The sequence below is a fragment of the Macaca nemestrina genome, chromosome 7 (assembly GCF_043159975.1).
Source record: "Macaca nemestrina isolate mMacNem1 chromosome 7, mMacNem.hap1, whole genome shotgun sequence".
NCBI classification, from domain to species: Eukaryota; Metazoa; Chordata; class Mammalia; order Primates; family Cercopithecidae; genus Macaca; species Macaca nemestrina.
The window spans coordinates 73166565-73189173 of record NC_092131.1 but is presented as its reverse complement, the minus strand read 5'-3'; the positions used below and the strand labels follow the sequence as shown (position 1 = coordinate 73189173).

General features: G+C 40.5%; 1 protein-coding gene across 4 annotated transcripts in view; it reads left to right on the top strand.

Moving 5' to 3' along the window:
- Positions 1–8404: 8404 nt before the first annotated feature.
- The window catches only part of LOC105477965 (signal recognition particle subunit SRP54), a 98663-nt gene continuing 84458 nt past the window's right edge, over positions 8405–22609 (top strand). For 2 of the 4 annotated variants that reach the window (XM_071100335.1, XM_011734880.3), the window contains exons 1-2: positions 8436–8723; positions 20878–20988. In XM_071100335.1, coding sequence (XP_070956436.1) covers positions 20911–20988 — 78 coding nt within the window. In that variant the 5' untranslated portion in view covers positions 8436–8723; positions 20878–20910. Of the gene's footprint in view, positions 8724–17528; positions 17682–20877; positions 20989–22609 lie in introns of those variants that run through there. The other 2 variants (XM_011734882.3, XM_011734883.2) reach the window with 2 other exon arrangements.

Sequence of the window (22609 nt, the reverse complement as noted above, 5' to 3'; positions counted from 1 at the left end):
TATTCAGTCCCACCACTTTTTCTTTTGAAACCTATTTTCCCTTCATTCCCAATTCAACTATCTCATAGCCATAGTCATCATCTCACAAATGGAATACCATCACAAAGTCATAACCAGTTCCTCAATATCGGCTTCTCCCCACTATAAAATACCTTGTTCACCTAAGCTAATCTTGCTTAAACCTCACTTCTGTATCACTCCCTCTCCTTACAAATTTTTAATTATTTTCTGTTTTTCAGTGTATCAAATCTCGAGATTTTTAAGGTCCTCCATATCACAAGTCTACTCATCCGTTTTCTTAAAATTTTATTTTTAATTGATAATAATTGCATATATTTATGGGGTACAGTGTATACATTGTAGAATGATCAAATCAGGCTAACGTATTCATCATCACATATTTATTATTTCTTTGTTTTTCTTGAGACGGAGTTTCGCTCTTGTTGCTCAGGCTGGAGTGCAATAGCATGATCTCGGCTCGCTGCAACCTCTGCTTTCCTGGTTCAAGTGATTCTTCCGTTTCAACCTCTTGAGTAGCTGGGATTACAGGCATGTGCCACCACGCCTGGGTAATTTTTTTTTTTTTTTTTTCAGTAGGGACAGGGTTTCTCCATGCTTGTCAGACTGGTATCGAACCCTCGACCTCAGGTGATCCGCCTGCCTCAGCCTCCCAAAGTGCTGGGATTACAGGCGTGAGCCACTGCACCCGGCCAGATTTATTATTTCTTTGTGTCAAGAACATTTAAAACTCACCCTCTCAACAATTCTGAAATATAGTCACATACTACATAATGACGTTTCCATCAATGACAGACTGCACACACCATGGTGGTCCCATAAGATTATAATGCCATATTTTTACTGAACCTTTTCTATGTTTAGATGCACAAATACTTACTATTGTGTTACAACTGCCTACAGTATTCAGTACAGGAACATGCTGTACAGGTTTGTAGAAAGTGCAACAGGCTATACAATCTAGGTGTCAGTACTGTACATTCCATGATGCTCGCACAACAATGAAATGGCCTAACAATGCATTTCTCAGAACCTATCCTTGTTGGTAAATGATGTATGATTGTATATATCTTTTAGCAAATTTGGTGAATTACATTGATTTTCTAATGTTAAACCAACAGGACATTCCTGAAATAAACCCACTTGCTAATGATGTATTATTCTTTTCATATATCCTGGCCATTTTTAATACACAACAAATGTGATTGAGAGAAAAGTACAATTATTTTTATTCATTTAATAGAACCTATAAAAGCTCTGTAGCTACTGCTCAGCAACATGTTCAATTCTACTCAATGAAGAGGTGTTTACAATAAAGGATACAGAGAATCTCCTGTAAGTTTCTAGTAGCCTATTGTTATTTTAAGCATTTAAATATTTTCTTGATTATCTGGTTAATTTCCTTCCTGCAAACTTTAATTTTCTACCCTTTGTAACTTGATCCTTAATAGAAACTGTATAAGCAGTTTGGAGCAGTGGCTCACACCTGCAATTCCAGTGCTTTGGGAGGCTGAGGTTGGTAAAATGATTGAGCTCAGGAGTATGAAATCACTCTGGGCAACATGGTGAAACCCTGTCACTACCAAAAAATGCAAAAATTAGCCAGGTATGATGGCATGCACCTGTAATCCCAGCTACTTGGGCTGAGGGAGGAGGCTCACTTGAGCTTGGGAAGTTGAGGCTGCAGTGAGCCCTGTGTTCACACCATTGCACTCCAGCCTGGGTGACAGAGTGAGACTCTGTCTAAAAGAAGAGGCCCAGCACGGTGGCTCACGCCTATAATCCTAGCACTTTGGGAAGCCAAGGCGAGCAGATCATTTGAGGTCAGGAGTTCGAGACCAGCCTGACCAATATGATGAAACCCTGTCTCTACTAAAAATACAAAAATTAGCCAGGCATGGGCCGGGCACAGTGGCCCATGCCTGTAATTCTAGCACTTTGGGAGGCCGAGGTGGGCGGATCACGAGGTCAGGAGATCAACACCATCCTGGCTAATACGGTGAACCCGTCTCTACTAAAAAAATAAAAATAAATTAGCCGGGTGTAGTGGTGGGCGCCTGTAGTCCCAGCTACTTGAGAGGCTGAGGCAGGAGAATGGCGTGAACCTGGGAGGCAGAGCTGAGATCATGCCACTGCACTCCAGTCTGGGCGACAGAGCAAGATTCCCTCTCTCAGAAAAAAAAAAGAAAGAAAAGGAGAGACTTTGTGTGAGTTATTGGTTTGGCGTCCTCATTTCAATTTTGCATATTCAGGAAATACTGAAAGCCTTCAGAGTAGAATTTGTTAATAGACTGCTGTTGCATTGTATTTTTTTATATGCCCTATTGGGGACCCCACTTGCAGTTCTGGTTCTCAGCTCCCCTCACTTAATGGACTGCAATCAGTCTCCTATACTTTGAAATCTAGGTCAAGAGCCCACTTCATACACATCATGAAAATAGAAGGGAAAAGATACTCTGCCAGAGGATCAGTAAAATACAGTACTGCTGTATTTTAACTGCTTTTTATCTTTTTTGGGGGGGAGAGGAACTTGTTTTTGCCTACTTTGCCCCTCAGACTTGCTTTATCTTTCTGACATTAGTGCTCATTATTTCCTAGCTTAGCTGTAAAAAGAAACATGTAGCCTCCCACCTTTGTTTTATATCCTGTTTCTTTTTTTTTTCTTGAGATGGAGTCTCACTCTATCGCCCAGGCTGGAGTGTAGGGACGCAATCATGACTCACTGCAACCTCAGCCTCCCGGGTAGCTGGGACTACAGGTGCATACCACCATGCCTGGCTATTTTTTTTTTTTTTGTATTTTTAGTAGAGACAGGGTTTCACCATGTTGGCCAGGCTGGTCTCAAACTCCTGACCTCAGGTGATCTGTCCACTTCGCCTCCCAAAGTGCCAGGATTACAGGTGTGAGCCATGGCACACAGCTATGTTGTCTAGTTTTAATAAACTCTATGAAACTCAAAACCAAAGCCATACTCAACATCTAGTGTTGTGTCTTGCTATTCCATCAAATGGTATAAAATTCAAGAAGAGTTATAATTTAAATTTAAGGTCGAGACAAATGTCATGCAAGACGTTATTTAAATGACTTAATGCCAGAGATTTAAAAATTTATTTAAAAACTATAGGAGAGGCCAGGCGCACTGGCTCACACCTGTAATCCCAGCACTTTCAGAGGCTGAGGCAGGCGGATCATCTGAGGTCAGGAATTCAAGAGCAGCCTGGCCAATATGGTGAAACCCCACCTCTACTAACAATACAAAAATCACCCGGACTCGGTGGCATGTGCCTGTAATCCCAGCTACTCAGGGCTGCACTCCAGCCTGGGCGACACAGCGAGACTCCATCTCAAAAAACAAAACAAAACAAAACAAAACAAAACAAAAAAAAAACCTCCCCAGGAAAAAGGAAATCTAACCAGGAAAATGAAAAATAGTTGTTTGGAAGAATCATTTGTGCTGTACTTAGACCACTTCATAAAAAGGTATACTAAGAGATTCAGTGTGGGAAGACAAAAAAGTTCTGGTGATTAATAGTGATGATGTTTACAAAACAATGTGAACACATTTAATGCCACTTAACTGTACAGTAAAAAATGGTCAAAACGGGCCGGGCACAGTGGCTCATGCCTGTAATCCCAACACTTTGGGAGGCTGAGGTCGGCAGATCACGAGGTCAGGTGCTCAATACCAGTTTGGCCAACATGGTGAAACCCCATCTCTATTAAAAATACAAAAATAAGCCAGGTGTGGTGCATGCCTGTAATCCCAGCTACTCAGGAGGCTGAGGCAGGAGAATCACTTAAACCTGGGAGGCGGAGGCTGCAGTGAGCCGAGATTGTGCCACTGCACTCTAGCCTGGGCGAAGAGCAAGATTCTGTCTGAAGAAAAAAAAAAAGGTCAAAACGGTAAATTTTATTTTATATATATTTTACCACAATAAAGAAGGTATACTAATACACTACTTTTTAAAAAGAATTATAAATAACCATACTCCTTTATTTTAAGCTCAGTGATACTCTCATTTCTTTCTTAAAATTTTTTTTAATTTTAATTTTTTCTTTTTTTTTGAGACAGGTTCTCGCTATGTTGCCCAGGCTAGACTCATATTCCTGGGCTCAGGCAATTCTCCTACCTCGGCCTCCCAAAGTGCTAAGATTACAGGCGTGGGCCACATGCCTGGCCTCACTTCTTAAAATATTCATGTTAATAAACATTCTTCAGAAACTCAAGTTATTTTTTAAATTGTTTAACAAATTGCTTGAGCTTCCTCACTACAGGGTCTGCTGAAGAGAGGCACAGGAAGTACCTTTAGATCAGGTACGATGGCTCACGCCTGTAATCCCAGCACTTTGGGAAGCCAAAGTAGGAAGATCTCTTGAGGCCAGGAGTTTGAGACCAGCCTGGGCAACACAGTGACATCCTATCTCTACAGTAAATTTTAAAAAGCTGGGTGTGGTGGTTTGCACCATAGTCCAGCTACTCAGGAGGCTGAGATGGGAGGACTGCTTCAGCCCAGGAGGTCAAAGCTGCAGTGGGCTTATAATGGTGTCACGGCACACCAGCCTCCAGTCTGGGTGACAGAATGAGACCCTGTCTCTAAAAACAACAACAAAAAGTACCCTTAAAAGAAGTAAAAATAGGGCCGAGCGCGGTGGCTCATGCCTGTAATCCCAGCACTTTGGGAGGCAGAGGCTGACAGATCACGAGATCAGGAGATTTGAGAACATCCTGGCTAACATGGTGAAACCCCGTCTCTACTAAAAATACAAAAAAATTAGCCAGGCGTGGTGGCATGCACCTGTAGTTCCAGCTACTCTGGGAGGCTGAGGCAGCAGAATCGCTTGAACCCAGGAAGCAGAGGTTGCAGTGAGCCAAGATCGTGCCATTGCACTCCAGCCTGGGTGACAGCAAGACACCGTCTCAAAAAAAAAAAAAAAAAAAAAAGTAAAAATATATTCTTTAGCCAGTGACGTTGGCTCTTGTTTACAAAATTATCCAAACATTCCTTCAAGTCTTCCTGATTTTGAAAAATAGAGTCTCAACTGATATCTCTAAAATTTGAGGCTGAGTACAGTGGCTCATGCTTGTAATTTGAACACTTTAGGAGGCTGAGGTGGCAGGATCCCTTGAGGCCAGGAGTGTGAGGCTGTAGTGAGCTATCATGGTGCCACTGCACTCCAGCCTGGGTGACAAAGACCCCATCTCAAAAACAAACAAAACACAGGAAAAAAAAAAAAATTCAAGATTTAGATTACAGATGGCTCCACAAAACAAATCTTGAGGGCAAGGATGTTTTAGTAATTTTACAATTGCCAGCTCTAGGCAGTATGTGACATTTTTGTAGGCACTCAGTGCTTTTAGAATAAATGACCTTATGCTGAGGAATGTGAAAAAAGATGTAAATCGGTGCTGTTTTATTGACAAATGGGATATGAAGAATGAAATGTGCAACACAGGGTTTAGATGAAGTGACAGGAGACTCAGCACATTATGGAAATTCTTATCTTGATTTTGTGTATATAGAAATAAAGATGTATTGGGCTGGGCGCAGTGGCTCACACCGGTAATTCAGCACTTTGGGAGGCTGAGGCGGGCGGATCACAAGGTCACGAGTTCAAGATCAGCCTGGCGAACATGGTAAAATCCCGTCTCTACTAAAAATACCAAAATTAGCTGGATGCGGTGGTTCGTGCCAGCTACTCCAGGGGCTGAGGCAGGAGAACTGCTTGAACCCAGAAGGCAGGGTGCAATGAGCCAAGATCGTGCTACTGCACTCCAGCGTGGCGACAGACTGAGAATCTGTCGCGATAAATAAATAAATAAATAAACAAAGCTGTTCCTCTGGTTTTCTATACTTTCCAGGTCAAATCTCACTATCACATGTTCCTGTTAACTTCAGTTTGACATCTTATCTAAAATGACTCCTAAAATATGTAATAATGATCATTACAATCCCTAAACCTACTGACTCTAACATCACAAAGAATTTTAAGAGGTCAAGGTTAAAAATCTAAAATTGGAAGTCATCAGCTAACAATGACATTTCAAGTCATGAGTTTGGATAAAAATAACCATGGAAATCAACATTCAGCAAAATACAGGCATAGTGGCCAGGCGTGGTGGCTCGCGCCTGTAATCTCAGCACTCTGGGAGGCTGAGGCAGGAAGATCACCTGAGGTCAGGAGTCTGAGACCAGCCTGGGAAACATGGTGAAACTCTGTCTCTACTACAAATACAAAAATTAGCCGGGCGTGGTGGCGGACGCCTGTAATCCCGGCCACTCAAAATCGCTCGAATCTGGGAGGTGGAGGTTGCAGTGAGCCTGATGGCGCTACTGCACCCCCGCCTGGGTGACAAGAGTGAAACTCTTGTCTCAAAAAATAAACATACATATACACACACATACACACACACACAGAGGCATAGGATAGTTTGCTACAGTTACTAAACATAAGAATATCCTTTTTTTTTTTTTTTTTGAGATGGAGTCTCGGTCTGTCGCCCAGGCTGGAGTGCAGTGGCGCAATCTTGTCTTACTGCAACCTTTGCCTCCCGGGTTCAAGCGATTCCCCTGCTTCAGCCTCCCGAATAGCTGGGACTACAAGGGCATGCCACCACGCCCGGCTAATTTTTTGTATTTTTAGTAGAGGCGGGGTTTCACCGTGTTAGTCAGGATGGTCTCGATCTCCTGACCTCATGATCCGCCCGCCTCGGCCTCCCAAAGTGCTGGGATCGCAGGCGTGAGCCAACACACCCAACGAAGAATATCTTATTTTCTTGAGGTTTCATCAGGCTTTACTTTGCCAGAATACATCTATCCCATTTTTCAATAACTAGATCTGGCTACCACATTTCCTCAGTTTTAACGTGTGTTTAAAGAGACAGGGTCTTGTGTCGCTCAGGCTGGAGTGAAGCAGCGGGATAAAAGCTCACTGCAGACTTTTTCTGTCTATAAATCTTCAACACTTGGCTGCGCTGCAATCTCTCTGAGCCTGCCCGATTCGCGAATCGTTCTTTGCTCAAACTGTTAAATTTAACTTGGCTAAGGTTTTTCTTTTAACACTTCCTACTAACGCTACAGCCTAAAACCTCTCCGGCAAAGTGCTTTTTCAGGTGGCAACGTACCAATCCCAACAAGTTTGTGGGAGTAATGAGGAAGAGGACTAACTCTCTATTTTCTTTCAGAAAAAGGGTTAGGCACAAGGAGCTCTAAAGGCTTGTCCGAAGTCTGCTGCAAAGTCACAAACCACTCAGAACCAGGTCTTCCCACACCCAATTACTTCCAAGTGGTACTGTATCCGATTACCCCCATTTTCCAAGAGATAGTTTATTTTTTCCCTCTTTTCCCCTCCCCACTACACTTCCCACTCAGCCCTTTTTGAAATACAAAATAACCTCTCAACTCCCCTCACCAGACCAATCTCTACAGAGCAAATTCATCTACGAGATCCAAGACGCAACTCCCAGCTCCGGGGGTAGCCGCAGAAGGGTAAGCCTTTGAAAGCATGCCCACTTGGCCACTTTTACAACTTATTTCTGCTCAGAAAGGCGTCAACTACCTGGTAGATAAGGCACCAGCTAGCAGAAACCTCTTGCTCATTTCCTCTCGTACCTTATAAAATGCCCGCTTTTTTGCTCCAAAGGCGAAGCTGCACAAATGTGCCGCTTCCTCCAGGCTGGCTTCGGAAATAAAATCCCTCAGGGCTCGCTCTTGTTAATTGGCCTCTACGTGCCGCGAGCAACTAACTCGCTTTTCCGTTAGAGCACTCTGAGGTCTGGTCAATCTACCCCACAGGAGAGCAGAGACCAGCACAGCGACCCCAAGGAAGGCTTTTGGCTTCACCCCGCCTAAGTCCTCAAAGTCAGCGCCTGAAGCATATCCTTGCCCCCACCGCCTGCCTCTGGCTGTGGTCACTTACACTTACAGGTAGTTCGCATCCACTGTAGCAGCGCCTGGCGGTCGGCAGGAACCACAATGCGAAGCCGCCGCAGCATCACTCCCTGTTTCGCGGTGGGAAATTTTACGTTGTAAGAGCAAGAGGCACAGGCACTGGTTGGCATTGCGCATGCGCAAGCAGAGACCGCCCCACCCACCGCCGAACCCGCCTCTAGTCTGCGAAGCCCTAAGTCCCACCCCTCTACGGAGGTTTCTCTTGCGCCCGGGAATCTCTGCCTACAGTCACACCTCCATCTCTCATCTTTCCGCTTTTAGCTGGGAGTGCTCCGCCTAATCACTTTTCTTAAGGTGGATCGTCGAAGCATGACTTCTCCCCCGAAATCACATCCCCAGACAGCCTCCTATTTTACCACTACCTTTACTACTGCAGTTATTCAGCGGTAGGAAACTGAAACCAAAAGCCAGTCGATGCAAATAAACATCTAAACTGTTTCAGGAGCCGCGCAGAAAGAACGCCGCGGTGTGCCCCGGAAGCGGAAGCGCATCCTCCTCTAGAAAGGCTGGACTACGCGGAGTGGTGACGTTTCCTCATTGGGCGGAAGGTTCGGTGGCACTCGTCGGTTTTCCAGCTGGTGGGAGTTGGCGACGCGGTGCTGGGCGTTGGGACCCTACTTTTAGTTTGGGAAGTTGGGTTGTGGGGTCATACCTGTCTGTCTGCTCCCAGTTTTCTTGGGTTTTTTCCTACGGCGTGGGGCCTCGCTAAGGAATTCCCGGCCCCTTAGGGCCACGGCGTTAGCGGTGTCTTTTGCGGTAAGTGTCTGGTTTTTCCCGTCCCACACTACGGAGGGGCAGCTAGGGGCAGCCCCAGCGCTGCTCAGGAGGCGAGAGGCTCTGGGGGAAGTCTGCCTCCCTGGCCACCGGCAGTCGTTACCGAGACTGAGGTTCTGTGGCTCTTCTTTATCCCTTGTCTTCCATGAGAAGTTTTATTAAAGATGCACTGTGACCTTTTTGAGTTGTCTGCCGATTTACCTGCGCCAAATAAGATGTAGGCAGTTGCAGGCCTGACTCTTCGTTTTGCTTTCCTGAGCAGGAATTTAGATGAGGCTACTTCCCCGAAAATCTTTCTACTGGTACCAGACTTTTATTTTTCCTGTGTGTGTGTAGTGCTTAACACAATGTCCTGCGTGTAGTAGACGTTCAATAAATGAATATAGAATATCAGTTGAATGCCAATAATGATTTAAGATAGATCGATAGCTCTCTCTGTACCATTTGACGCTGCGACCATCCATTTCTTGAAACTTTCCCCTGCTGCCTTTCTTCATGCTATCCTCACCTGATTGTTTAATATGCTTAATTTAACAAAATATATACTTGTTCTTGGCTACAAGGATACAGAAATGAATAACAGTAACTCTGCTATTGAGAAGCTAACGCACATAAATATACATGATATCAAGATGGGTAATGAGAAACACTAGTTACGTGTAAAGAGCTATGGAAAGCTGTGGGAGAGCTAAAGTGCTCCTTAGGTGCTTTGTGACCCTCAGCCAGTTTCTATTCCAATCTAGCCTCAATATCCTCATCTACCTAATAGGCTTGTCATGAGGAAGAAAGGAGATTAGGTAAGAGGTTTGGTTTGGTTTGGTTTAGTGCCTAGAACATAGCAATGGTGATGCCAAAGGGGAGGGAAATATTTCCCTCAAATCCCTTTTCCTCAGTTTTTTTATGTGGCCAACTGGTATTTTCTACCTTAATATAGAGATTATGCAAAAGCATCTTCAGGCCTTCCTTCCAGATTACTCTTCTCACCCGATCTATTTGGAAATTCTGGACCTGCCACAGGATTACAGTAAGATAAACATAAATGTAGCTTTTTAAAAATTGATTTTCTTCTATGTGCCATGGAGAAAGGGAAAGGCTTGAGCATATGCCTCTTATCCCTCTTCCTTTTTTATTTTTCACTCTTCCTTTTTCTTTTCAACTTTAAGGCCAACCATTTCCAAGGAATTCTTTTTATTTTCGTTTTAATTTTCTTCTTGGTAGCATTTTGTGTAAAGATTCTTTTATGGTTGACCTCATAGCCAAAAAGTATCATAAAGAAATGATTCCCAGTGTTTTGAGTTATTACCTCTTGTTGTTAATTGACTTTTTTTGGTATACTTTTTTTGCTGTAGAACTATGAATTGGTGCTGTGGTATTTACATAAAATGAGTTGTAAAATGTGAAAAACAATTACTTTAATGAAGAGAAAGTTGCTTGATACTTCTTGATATAATTGAATATAACCTTTGGTGCTAAGTTAAGGCAGAGGTGGTATGATGCATTATTTATCCTTTGAAGTCTTGTGTTAAACTGTTATATTTGATTAGGAGTTAGAACTTCTGTCATGCTGGGACAATTTCTGGAGTACATAGTAGGTGTTTAATGAATGAGTAAATGAATACAAGTGGCAGCTCCATCCCAACCTCTAGTCTGTTGACTAGTTGCACTGTAATTCTCACAAGGAGCACTTTGGAAAATAATTTTCCCTTAATAATAATCTCAGTCATTACTAAAAATTGGAAATTAGAAAAAGGTATAAGAAAAATAAAAATTGCCGGGCCCAGTGGTTCACGCCTGTAATCCCAGCACTTTTGGAGGCCGAAGCAGGTGGATCACGAGGTCAGGAGTTTGAGACCAGCCTGGCCAAGATGTTGAAAACACATCTCTACTAAAAATACAAAAAATTAGCTGGGTGCGGTGGCAGGCGCCTGTAATCCCAGCTACTCGAGAGGCCGAGGCAGGAGAATCGCTTGAATTCAGAGGGCAGAGGTTGCAGTGAGCCGAGATTGTGCACTCCAGCCTGGGCGACAGAGTGAGACTCTGCCTCAAAAGAAGAAAAAAAAAAAGTTGCTAGTTGCTCATCATCCAGATATGACAAATGTTATTTTAACAGTTTATTAAAATATAATTCTTGGCTGGGCAGGATTGCTCAAACCTGTCCCAACACTGTGGGAGGCCGAGGCGGGCAGATCACAAGGTCAGGAGATTGAGACCATCCTGGCTAACAAGGTGAAACCCCATCTCTACTAAAAATACAAAAAATTAGCTGGGCATTGTGGCACTCACCTGTAGTCGCAGCTACACGGGAGGCTGAGGCAAGAGAATCACTTGAACCCGGAAGGCAGTGGTTGCAGTGAGCCGAGATCATGCCACTATACTCTAGCCTGGGCAACAGAGAGACTCTGTCTCAAAAAAAAAAAAAAAAAAAAATATATATATATATATATATGTATATATGCACACACACATAACTCTTACACAGTTCACCTAAAGTGTACAATTGAAAGGATTATAGTGTATTTACAAAGTTGTGCAACCATCACCATAATCAATTTTCACACATTTTTATCATCCCATGAAGAAACCCCATACCTATTAGCAATCATTCCCTATTTTACTCCATCTCCTGAGCCCTAAGCAACTATTAATCCACTTTCTGTCTCTATAGATTTACGTATTCTGAACAATTCATATGGAACTATAATATGTGGTCTTTCGTGACTGGGTTTTTTCACTTAGTTTCGAAGATTAATCCATGTTGTAGCATGTGTTCAGTACTGCATTTTTTTTTATTGCCTACTGATATCCCATTGTGTTTTATTCTACGTTTTACTTATCCACTCATAAGTTGAAAGATACTTGGGTTGTTTCTACTTTTTGGCTATTATGAATAATGCTGCTATGACCATTCATGTACAAGTATTTGGATGATATCTCATTAAGATTTTGATTTACAATTCCCTGATGGCTAATATTTTTTAAATACTTGTTTTTAGACTGTGTTTAACAAAATATGGATTATATTACATATGCAGTTTTGTAGTCTGCCTTTTGCATTTAAGCCTGTTTTTAGCATTAGCAAGCATATTTTACAAAAGAATTTTCCTAATTTTTGCTCCCCTTTTTACTCCCCCCAAAACCATAATTCTTGGGAAACCTTGCTTAAATTAATATACCTAGAAAATACAATCCATGTTAATATATACCAAATTATTATTGGTTGTTACCATGGTATGGGAGCTGGTAGAATTAGGGGAATTATATTTTCTACCTTAAATATTTTTGTAATGTTTCAACTTTTACAATGAACGTATGTCATTTTGTAATCACAGAACATAAAGGTGAATTATTTCCCTGTGGAATAAGTAGATTCAGCATGAAAAACACTTCCTAAATTTGAAAGTCATAATTAACATTGTAAAGTTAGTCATTAAAATATATTTTACTAAGCTGGGTGCAGTGGCTCATGCCTGTAATCCCAGCACTTTGGGAGGCTGAGGCGGGCGGATCACGAGGTCAAGAGATCAAGACCATCCTGGCCAACATGGTGAAACCCCGTCTCTACTAAAAATACAAAAATTAGGTGGGCATGGTGGCATGCGCCTGTAATCCTAGCTACTTGAGAGGCTGAGGCAGAAGAATTGCTTGAACCTGGGAGGCGGAAGTTGCAGTGAGCTGAGATCACGCCACTGCACTCTTGTCTGGTGACAGAACAAGACTCCATCTCAAAAAAAAAAAAATATATGTGTGTGTGTGTCTCTGTGTGTGTGTGTGTGTATATATATATATATATTTTACTAAATACAATACTTACAGGCCATTTTGTTAACTAAATTTACTTTTCTGTGGTCCTAGACTGTGAACACATATGCTGTGCAGAATTAAGAAAAATATTTAATATTAAAGTCAGAAAAGCAAATACTGGTTATTAGCCTTTGACTACTTTATAGAAAAGTATACGGTTGTCCCTTGGTTTCTTGGGGGGATTGATTCCAGGACCAAAATCAGAGGATGCTCAAGTCCCTGATATAAAATGGCATAGTATTTGCTTATAACCTATGCACATCCTTCCATATACTTTAAAGCATCTCTAGATCATTTATAAATACCTAATACAAAATGTAAATCGTTGTTATACCATATTTATATACTTAAGTAAATACTCGTTATACTGTATTGTTTAGGAAATAATGACAAGAAAAGTCTGTACGTGTTCACTACAGGCACAGTTTTTTTTCTGAACATTTTGATTTGTGGTTGGTTGAATCCATGGTTGTGAAGCCCCGGATACAGAAGGCTGATTATACTATGTAGAAGTAATTTTTCTAAGTATATTTAGTTCTTGAGGCTAGTATTGATTCAAAAAGTCATTGACAAGGACTTAGAAGAAAGAACTTTTGGCCAGGTGCAGTGGCTCACGCCTCTCTATAATCTGAGCACTTTGGGAGGCTGAGGCGGATGGATCATCTGAGGTCAGGAGTTCAAGACCAGCCTGACCAACATGGTGAAACCCTGTCTCTACTAAAAATACAAAAAATTACCTGGGCGTGGTGGCAGGCGCCTGTAATCCCAGCTGCTCTGGAGGTTGCAGTGAGCTGAGATTGCCCCATTGCACTCCATCCTGGGCAACAAGAGTGAAACTCCATCTCAAAAAATAAAAAAAGAACTTTTTTGTAGGGATTGTGTTGTAATAGGATTTGACATATCTGATCATTAGACTCTGTTTTATAATCTCAAATCAGACAAATCTGACATGAATATTTATAATTGTTTATGTAGAGGAAGGTGGGTTTTTGGACACTGCAGCTTCTGTTGAATAAGAATCTGGCAGTTGTAATTGGCACTAAATTTTTTTTTTTTTTTTTTTTTTTGAGACAGTCTGGCTCTGTCGCCCAGGCTGGAGTGCAGTGGCCGGCTCTCGGCTCACTGCAAGCTCCGCCTCCCGGGTTTATGCCATTCTCCTGCCTCAGCCTCCGGAGTAGCTGGGACCACAGGCGCCCGCCACCTCGCCCGGCTAGTTTTTTGTATTTTTTTTTAGTAGAGACGGGGTTTCACCGTGTTAGCCAGGATGGTCTCGATCTCCTGACCTTGTGATCCGCCCGTCTCAGCCTCCCAAAGTGCTGGGATTACAGGCTTGAGCCACCGTGCCCGGCTGGCACTAAATTTTAAAGATACCAGGAGTGGCTCCTGGATGATGGGACAGACACTTTAGTAAGATTGTTCAGAAAATGTCCACCTTACTTACACTCCAGATAATACAGAGATAGATACTCTGTATCATTAAAAAAAGAAAGGAAGTTAATAGTTAATCTGCTAGGTTTTTGAAGACAGCTTTATACGTATTGTCTCATTTAATCCTCACAACAGGTGTTCAAGGTATCTACCTTGGTAATGGTATTATCTCCATTTTGCAAGTGAGGAAAGTGAGGCTCAGAGAGATTAAGTAAATGCCCAAAGTAACATAGCCAGTATATAACAGAGCTAGGATTTGAATCTAAGTCTGTCAGACTCCAAAATCTATGCTCTTTCCAGTACTTCACACTGCAGCAGTAAGTGTGATACTTGGCCCTGTGCTTACCTTACTTAGGGCACCCCAAACTTCAGCCTGTTTCCATTGCTCACTATCTAAATCCTAGTCAGACCCCAGTTAGAAGACCCTGTAACTCGAGCCAGGATCAGTCCTTGTATGTACTATTCTGATTGCAGTGATACTTATCATGTCTTTGTGAATGTTGCAATTATGCCTTCACAAAGAGGAATATATATCTTTAAATATGATTAAAATATGATTTCTCCCATTATGGCATAGCAGCAAAATTTGTCCTTGCAGTTTCCAGCAGGTATATTCAGCCCTATAATTTAAAGCATCATTCATACTCTAGCCAAAGGACTGTGGGAAGTCATTTTGCTTTTTTTGGCAGGGAATGGCTGTTCTATTCCCTATCCTACTTATATCGTAAAATTGTTTTAAGAGTGGATTGAGGTAATAGATGTTCAACTGTAGAAAAGTACTGTGTGCTAATCTGTTACCTTTCTAAAAGCCCCATCTAAGTAGAGATTCTTCTTTTGTGAAATTCTAGCATATCCAGATTGATTTCTATAAATTCGTTTTAGTTAGGCAAGAGAATCTTGAGAGTGTCCTTGAATTGTAGATTACTCCAATCTGAGATTAAGGCTTAGCTATTAACATACAAAAGGTGTTTTGTACTTTACTGTACATATTAGAACAAGGTGAGATTAATTTTTAAGTATCTTGTTGGAAATGCATGACAGGGAAATTCTGAAGAAGAATTATAAGTAATGACAAATAGATATATTTAATGTACAGTATAAATTACCCAAGTTACTGATTTTCTTTTGATTCATCATATTATCTTCATTGATTTATTTTGGTGGCTTTTAACAAGTATTTGCAATGCCTTTCATGACTTTAGTTCTTTGGTCTCACTTTTTCCCTAAGGCCTTAAATACATCATTTCATTCATTCATAATGTTCATTTTTATTAAGGATTTACTATGTAAGACTGAGGATAGATAAAGCAGTGAACTCACAGGAGAAAGCAAAAGAGGCAAAAATCCCTGCGCTTATGTAGGTTAAATTTTTTTTTTCTTTTTCTTTTTTTTTTTTTTTTTGTTGAGATGGAGTTTTGCTTTTTCACTCAGGCTGAAGTGCAGTGGCATGATCTGGGCTCACCACAAGCTCCATCTCCTGGGTTCAAGTGATTCTCATGCCTCAGCCTTCTGAGTACTTGGGATTACAGGCATCTGCCACCATGCCTGGCTAATTTTGATATTTTTAGTAGAGACGGGGTTTCACCATGTTGGCCAGGCTGGTCTCGAACTTCTGACCTCAGGAGATTCACCCACCTCGGCCTCCCAAAGTGCTGGGATTACAGGCATGAGCCACCGTGCCTAGCTGCAGTTTACATTTCAATAGTGAGATTATAGATGACAAATAATATAAATAAGCCATATGTCAGTTGATAATAGAACAATAGGAAAAAATATAGGGAAGGGGGTTGCAGTTTTAAATAAGTGATTAGGGAAGACCTCATTGAGTAATGGCATCTGGACAAATCTGAAGGAAATGAGGGAGGGAGTTATGTTGTCAAGCAGAGGAAGAGCATGCCGGCTAGTACCGAGACACTGAGGTGGAAATGTGTAGCAGCAATGGCTAGGAGGTCAGTATGATTAAAATCATTCATGCGTGTGTGTGTGTGTGTGTGTGTGTGTGTGTGTGTGTGTATGTATGTTGAGGGGGCCTTACAGTCCATTCTGCGGACTTTACATCTGTGTGTATTGAGATTTTAAGCAAAATTCTAACATGGAGTTTTCAGGAACACATCATCCTTGGACACTGTAGAGGAAACACTGTAAATGAAAAGTATTATTAGATGTTCTTATTTCTCTACTGAAATGCAAGATTTTATTTTATTGTTTTTGTGTTTTGTTTTTTTGAGACGGAGTTTCGCTCTTGTCACCCAGGCTGGAGTGCAGTGGCGCCATATCGGCTTACTGCAACTTCCACCTCCTGGTTCAAGCGATTCTCCTGCCTCAGTCTCCCGAGTAGCTGGGATTCTGGGCATGTGCCACCAACCACGGCTAATTTTTGTGTTTTTAGTAGAGATGGGGTTTTGCCATGTTGGCCAGGCTGGTCTTGAACTCCTGACTTCAGGTGATCCACCCGCCTTGGCCTCCCAAAGTGCTGGGATTACAGGCATGAGCCACTGGGCCCAGAGAGATTTTATTATTTTATGTATTAAAACTATATGTATTCATGTATTATATAATAAAGTATATATATTTTTTAATTTAAGGCAAAAATGTTTTAAAATATACTGCCAGTAACTACTTACAGAAGGAAAAGTATATTGGAAAACCTCACAGAAGTTTTTAAAATTTTTTAATTTAAAACAACCAGTTAACTTGGAAAGTTAGATTTATATTTAAGAATTAACTAGGCAGCCATAAAAAGAATGAAATCATGTCCTTTGCAGCAACATGGATGGAGCTGGAGGCCATTATCCTAAGAGAGCTAATTCAGAAACAGAAAATCAAATATCTCATCTTCTCACTTATAAGTGGGAGCTAAACATAGATACACATGGACGTAAAGATGAAAATGGTAGACACAGAGCATTCCAAAATGGGGGAGTTTGGGAGGAGACTGAAGATTGAAAAAGTACGTCTTGGGTTCAAGTTTCAATATTTGGGTCATACGTGTATAAGCCCAGTCCCCAGCATTACACAGTATACTGATGTAACAAATATACACATGTACCCTCTGAATCTAAAATAAATTAATTAAAAAAGTTAAAGACACTTCCTAGAGTTTGCCCCCAAAAAAGTTAACTAGTATAGCTTATCTATTTATTTATTTATTTAGAGATGGAGTCTCACTCTGTCTCCCAGGCTGGAATACAATGATGTGATATCGGCTCACTGCAACCTCCACTTCCCGGGTTCAAGTGATTCTCCTGCCACAGCCTCCTGAGTAGTTGGAACTACTGGAGTGCACCACCATACCCGACCAAGTTTTGTATATTTTGTAGAGATGGGATTTCACCATGTCAACTAGACTGGTCTTGAACTCCCAACCTCAAGCAGTCTGCCCACCTCGGCCTCCCAGAGGGCTGGGCTTACAGGCCTAAGCCACCATGCTTGTCCTAGTATAGCTTTTTAAAATGAAGGATGATCTGTTTATGACATGACCTCTAAAAAAGTTAATTGTGGTGTCATGAATAGGATTATATCACTCCCAGTACCACGGTAAAGGATATGAACTGAAACATCTGAATCTTATTTCTTAAATGAAGAATATTAATTAAGGATCAATAATTATTTTGTATAATGGGTATGGCATAAGAAATAAGTCCTGGATCTTTTCCATGAAGTAGTTGGCTCTCAGGTTAAGTAACAATGTAATTGTAAAAAAATCTTATGGTAAGCAATTTTTTTTCAATTTCATCAAGTATTGGTAGTAAGTTTTTTTAAAGTTCTAAATTACCAAATTGTACTTGAGTAAAAGTGTAGTGTTTAATTTATAGCTCAGCCTGGGATATATGTTTGCCAGTGATAGGTCCTCGAATGCATTTTCCCTTCCTGCCTTTTTTTGATTCCTCTCACCTCTTTGCTTTCTCTATGGTGAATGAGTCAGCTATTTAATTTTCCTGTTTGTCTTAAAATTAATTAATTTATTTATTGAGACGGAATTTCGCTCTTGTTGCCCAGGCTGGAGTGCAATGGCGCGATCTCTGGCTTACCGCAATCTCCACTTCCCAGGTTCAAGGGATTCATCTGTCTCAGCCTCCCAAGTAGCTGGCATTACAGGCATGTGCCACCATACCCGGCTAATTTTGTATTTTTAATGGAGACGGGGTTTCTCCATTTTGGTCAGGGTGGTCTCAAACTCCCAACCTCAGGTGATCCGCCCGCCTCGGCCTCCCAAAGTGCTGGGATTACAAGCGTGAGCCACTGCACCCAGCCCCAAATTTTTTTTTAATACGGATATATCAACCCTTGTTGCCCAGGCTGGAGTGTAATGGTGCGATCTCAGTTCACTATAACCTCTGCCTCCCATCTTCAAGCGTTTCTCCTGCCTCAGCCTCCCGAGTAGCTGGAATTACAGGTGCCTGCCACCATGCCCAGCTAATTTTTTTTTTTTTTTTTGTATTTTTGGTAGAGACGGGGTTTTGCCATGTTGGCCAGGCTGGTCTCGAACTCCTGACCTCAGATGATCCACCCACCTCGGCCTCCCAAAGTGCTGGGATTACAGGCGTTAGCCACCACGCCCGGCCCTGTTTCTCTTGTTTTTAATCCCCTGTGTATTTTGTAGAGGGGATCTAGTCTGGATAATCTTGGTTGACTAAATTAGACTACATTAGCTCAGAAGGGTTACCAAAACAGTTGTTTTGAAGAGTTACCTTTTCTGCTAATATTGTTCATATTGGAAAATTGATATTCCCCAGACCTTGTTTTTAGAGCCCTTTGAAATCTCTGTTTCCTTCTAACTGTATACCCCTCTGTCCTGACCTGAATGTTTTTTTCCTGTCCCCTAAATAATGCTCAATGATCCATAAGTACAGTGCATATATAAGGCATAAGTGTGTCCCAGACTTGTCTCTCTCTCCATTTCTGACTATGCTATTTCATCTTCCTCAAATTCCTTTTTGTCTTCTCCACTTACTAAAATTCTACTATTATTTCAGGACCAAATTCATACTCAGTCTTTCCAATAAAGCCTGTACCCTCTGCCTTAGTCTAAAATTCTTCCTTTTCTTTTTTCTTTTTTTTTTGGAGACAGAGTTGCACTCTGTCACCCAGGTTGGAGTGCAGTAGTGTGATCATGACCTCCTTGGCTCAAGCAATCCTCCCATCAGCCTCCCTAGTAGCTGGAACTACAGGCACATGCTGCCATGCCTGGCTACTTTTTTTTTTTTCCAAGAGATGAGGTCCTGCTATGTTGCCCAGGCTAGTTTCCAACTCCTGAGCCCAAGTGATCCTACTTCCTTGGCCTCCCAAACTGCTGGGATTACAGGCTTGAGCCACTGTACCTGGCCTTTTTCTTCCTATTTCTTTTTTTTTTTTTTCTTGTTCCAGAGAAGCAGAATCAATAAAGTGTGTGTGTGTGTGTGTGTGTGTGTGTATAAATATATATGTAGAGAGATGGATATAAAGATAGATATTTGTTATAAGGAATTGGCTCAGGCCGTTATGGAGACTTAAATCTCAAGATCTGTAGGATGAGTTGGCAAGCTGGAGACCCAGGAGAGCCCATGGTGTAGATCCAGTCTGAATCTGAAGGCCTGAGAACTCAGAGAGCCATTGATGTTCTTTTAATCCAAATGCTTGAGACCCACAAAGAACCATTGTTTCAGTTTGAAGGCAAGAAAAGCTGATGTCCCTGATAGTAAGCAGTCAAACAGGAGGAATTCTCTCTTAGTGTTTATTTTAGTGTTCATTTATGTGCCTTGTCTTACCAGCTAGTAGATAAGCGTCTTGGGGGCAGGGACTACAAACCATATTTGCTTGTTTATCACCCATAAGCCCTTGCATCCTTACAAGTAGTAAGTACATCTAATATATAATACTTTATAAAATAGTAAGATTTTAGAGCTGGAAAGGGTTTTTGACTCTTATTTAACTGAAACAGAAAGTCTGTTGCATATGACTATTTTTTGGAAAAACCAGGATTAGAATTTTATTTTCAATTCCTCATCCAGGGTTTTTTCTAGTAATTCTTATTAATAATAAATGATAACTTAAATTGTTATCTTATGTTAGAGTTTTCCTGGAATCAGAAACAGGTTTAAAATAGGAAGAGAACCAGCCTTGGCAGTATAGTGAGACCGCGTCTCTACAAATAATAAAAATTAGCTGGGCATGGTGGCAGGCATCTGTGGTCCCAGCTACTTGGGAGGCTAAGGCAGGAGGATTGCCTGCTCCCAGGAAGTTGAGGCTGCAGTCAGCTGCGATCACACCACTGCACTCCAGCTTGGGTGACAGTGAGTAAGACCATGTCTCAAAAAAAAAAAAATAAAGAGTAAAATAATATACCTCTTTCCTTTGTGGTTAGAAGAATAAAATGAAATAATGTATGTGGAATCACTTAGTACAGTGCTTTAATATAGCTAATAGCTCAACAGTTGCTTTTTTGTACTAGAAAAGTTATTAAAACTTTTTTCTTTCTTTTTTTTTTTTTTTGCTTGGGAGCAAGAATCAAAATAGTTTGCAGAGTCCTTTAATGTAGGAAATTAGGCAATATTCCTGGAGATTTCACCTTATTTTTCTCTTTTAATTTAAAAATGTGTATGATACATAATTCAGTATAAGTATTGTGCCAAAAAAAAAAACACATTTAATGTGAGTTTGTCATTATTTCCTCAAAGTATATTATTTGACATGTTAAATTTGCTGATTCATATGCAAGATTCCAATTAAGTATTTGAATATAAGGCATCATAACCAAGTGGCAGTTTTATCTTTATGACATGACTGTATTTAAGCACAGGTTGAGGCTATGGAAGGTGAAATTACAGTATCTAAACACTAGAGTGATTTGAACTGAAATACTCTTTAGAACTCTTCAGTCATGGAAAATGAAATTGATTATTTTCATTTAATTTTTTTTCCTCTCCAGAGTTCTTCGTAAGTACATCTTAAAGCTGTCAAGATGGTTCTAGCAGACCTTGGAAGAAAAATAACATCAGCATTACGCTCGTTGAGTAATGCCACCATTATCAATGAAGAGGTATGTAAAATATTGTATGAAAAATACATATGATTGTATATTATCACTAGCATTGGGAAGATGTCTTATTAATAATCTCTGTATTTATATGTATTTTGATGTAGACTTAATACTTGTAGACAGAAACCTAGAAGTGGATTCAGTAAGTAGTGTTTTATTGAGAAATTAACTACAACTTCAAATTTACTTCAACTTTCTATAAAGAATTTTCCAAAAAAAATCCAAAACAAAACTGACCTTAGCTTACATGTAAAAATGACATATTTTATCGTTTGAAAGTGTCTTAAATCTGGAACTGTACTTTTGTTTTCTCTGTTGATAAAGACCTAAAATTTCATTACCCTGCTTCTTTCTTCTTGGCTAGGCTTGTGTTTATCTGTCCTTTTCTTTGTGACTTTTATTTAGCAGTTTTGTAAAAGGCTAGCATTTCCATCTTGTCTGTTTTGATTCACTTTCTTTGAAATCTTCAGTTTTTTGGAGATTTTTGTAAGCCACTCCTTAGATCATATTAAAATACTTTTCTTCCTGGCTATATTGTTTTAAGATATTTCTTTGTTCCATTTGTCTCCCACAGATTGTATCTTAATGGTTTACTAATTGAAAAAGATGACTATGGTTCACAAGTATACTTTATATTTTGTATTAACAATGGGAAAGTACTGAATTTGGTGTTAGAAGGCATTGTTTAGAGTCCCACTGTAGCTATTTAGTAGCTGCACAATGTAAATTTGGGCAACTCAACTTCAGATTCCTTAGTGTGTAAAATAGGAAAATAGCATTTACCATAGAAAATAGTTTTAAGTATCAAATGAACTTTCTAACTTGGAGGTTAGAAAACTAATTCTTACGTAGAATTTGATCTCAACACTAAGCTAATGGAATTAAATAATTTTGAGACCATCTTAGAGATCATTTAGTTCAGCCTCTTATTTAACAGAAACAGAAAGTCAGTTTCATGTGATTATTTATTTGGAAGAACCAGGATTAGAACCTTTTTTTTCCTAATTCCTCATACAGGGCTTTTTCTAATACTTCTTATTAAATAATGAATCATAACTTAAATCATTTTTGGTCTTGTATTTCAGAATAAATAAAACAACTTTCCAAACAGTTTTCCCTGTTGGGTAGCCCTTATGTTCTTTGTGTTTATAGTAGAAAGGAAAGGAAACCGGGGGAGGAGTTCTTGGTGGGAAGTAGAGTAACAGCTGTTGCTTAAATTGGCAGTTTCTCTATTCTTGATACTGTGCTGCTAGCTAATTAACAAGGAGAAAGCCCTCTAGTGAAAGATCAGTTCCAGTTTTATCAGACTCCTTTAATGAGGGATAGAGAAAACTGATAAGCCTCTCCTTGTAGGGCATACAAAGTGAGGTGAAGGAGAGAGTTCATTCAACAGATAATTGAGGGCCTATGTTTTTGCAGACATTTTTGCTGGCACCAGAGATACAGTGGTGAACAAAATAGACTAAAATTCCTACCCTCATAGAGCTTACATTCTAGTGTGTGAGCACTTTATATACATGAGTGGCTAAAGCCTCATCTTTTCTTAAGACTTTTAATTTTATGACCTTTTAACTACAGTGCCTTGCAATTCAACAAACATATGATGATAATAAGTTATTAA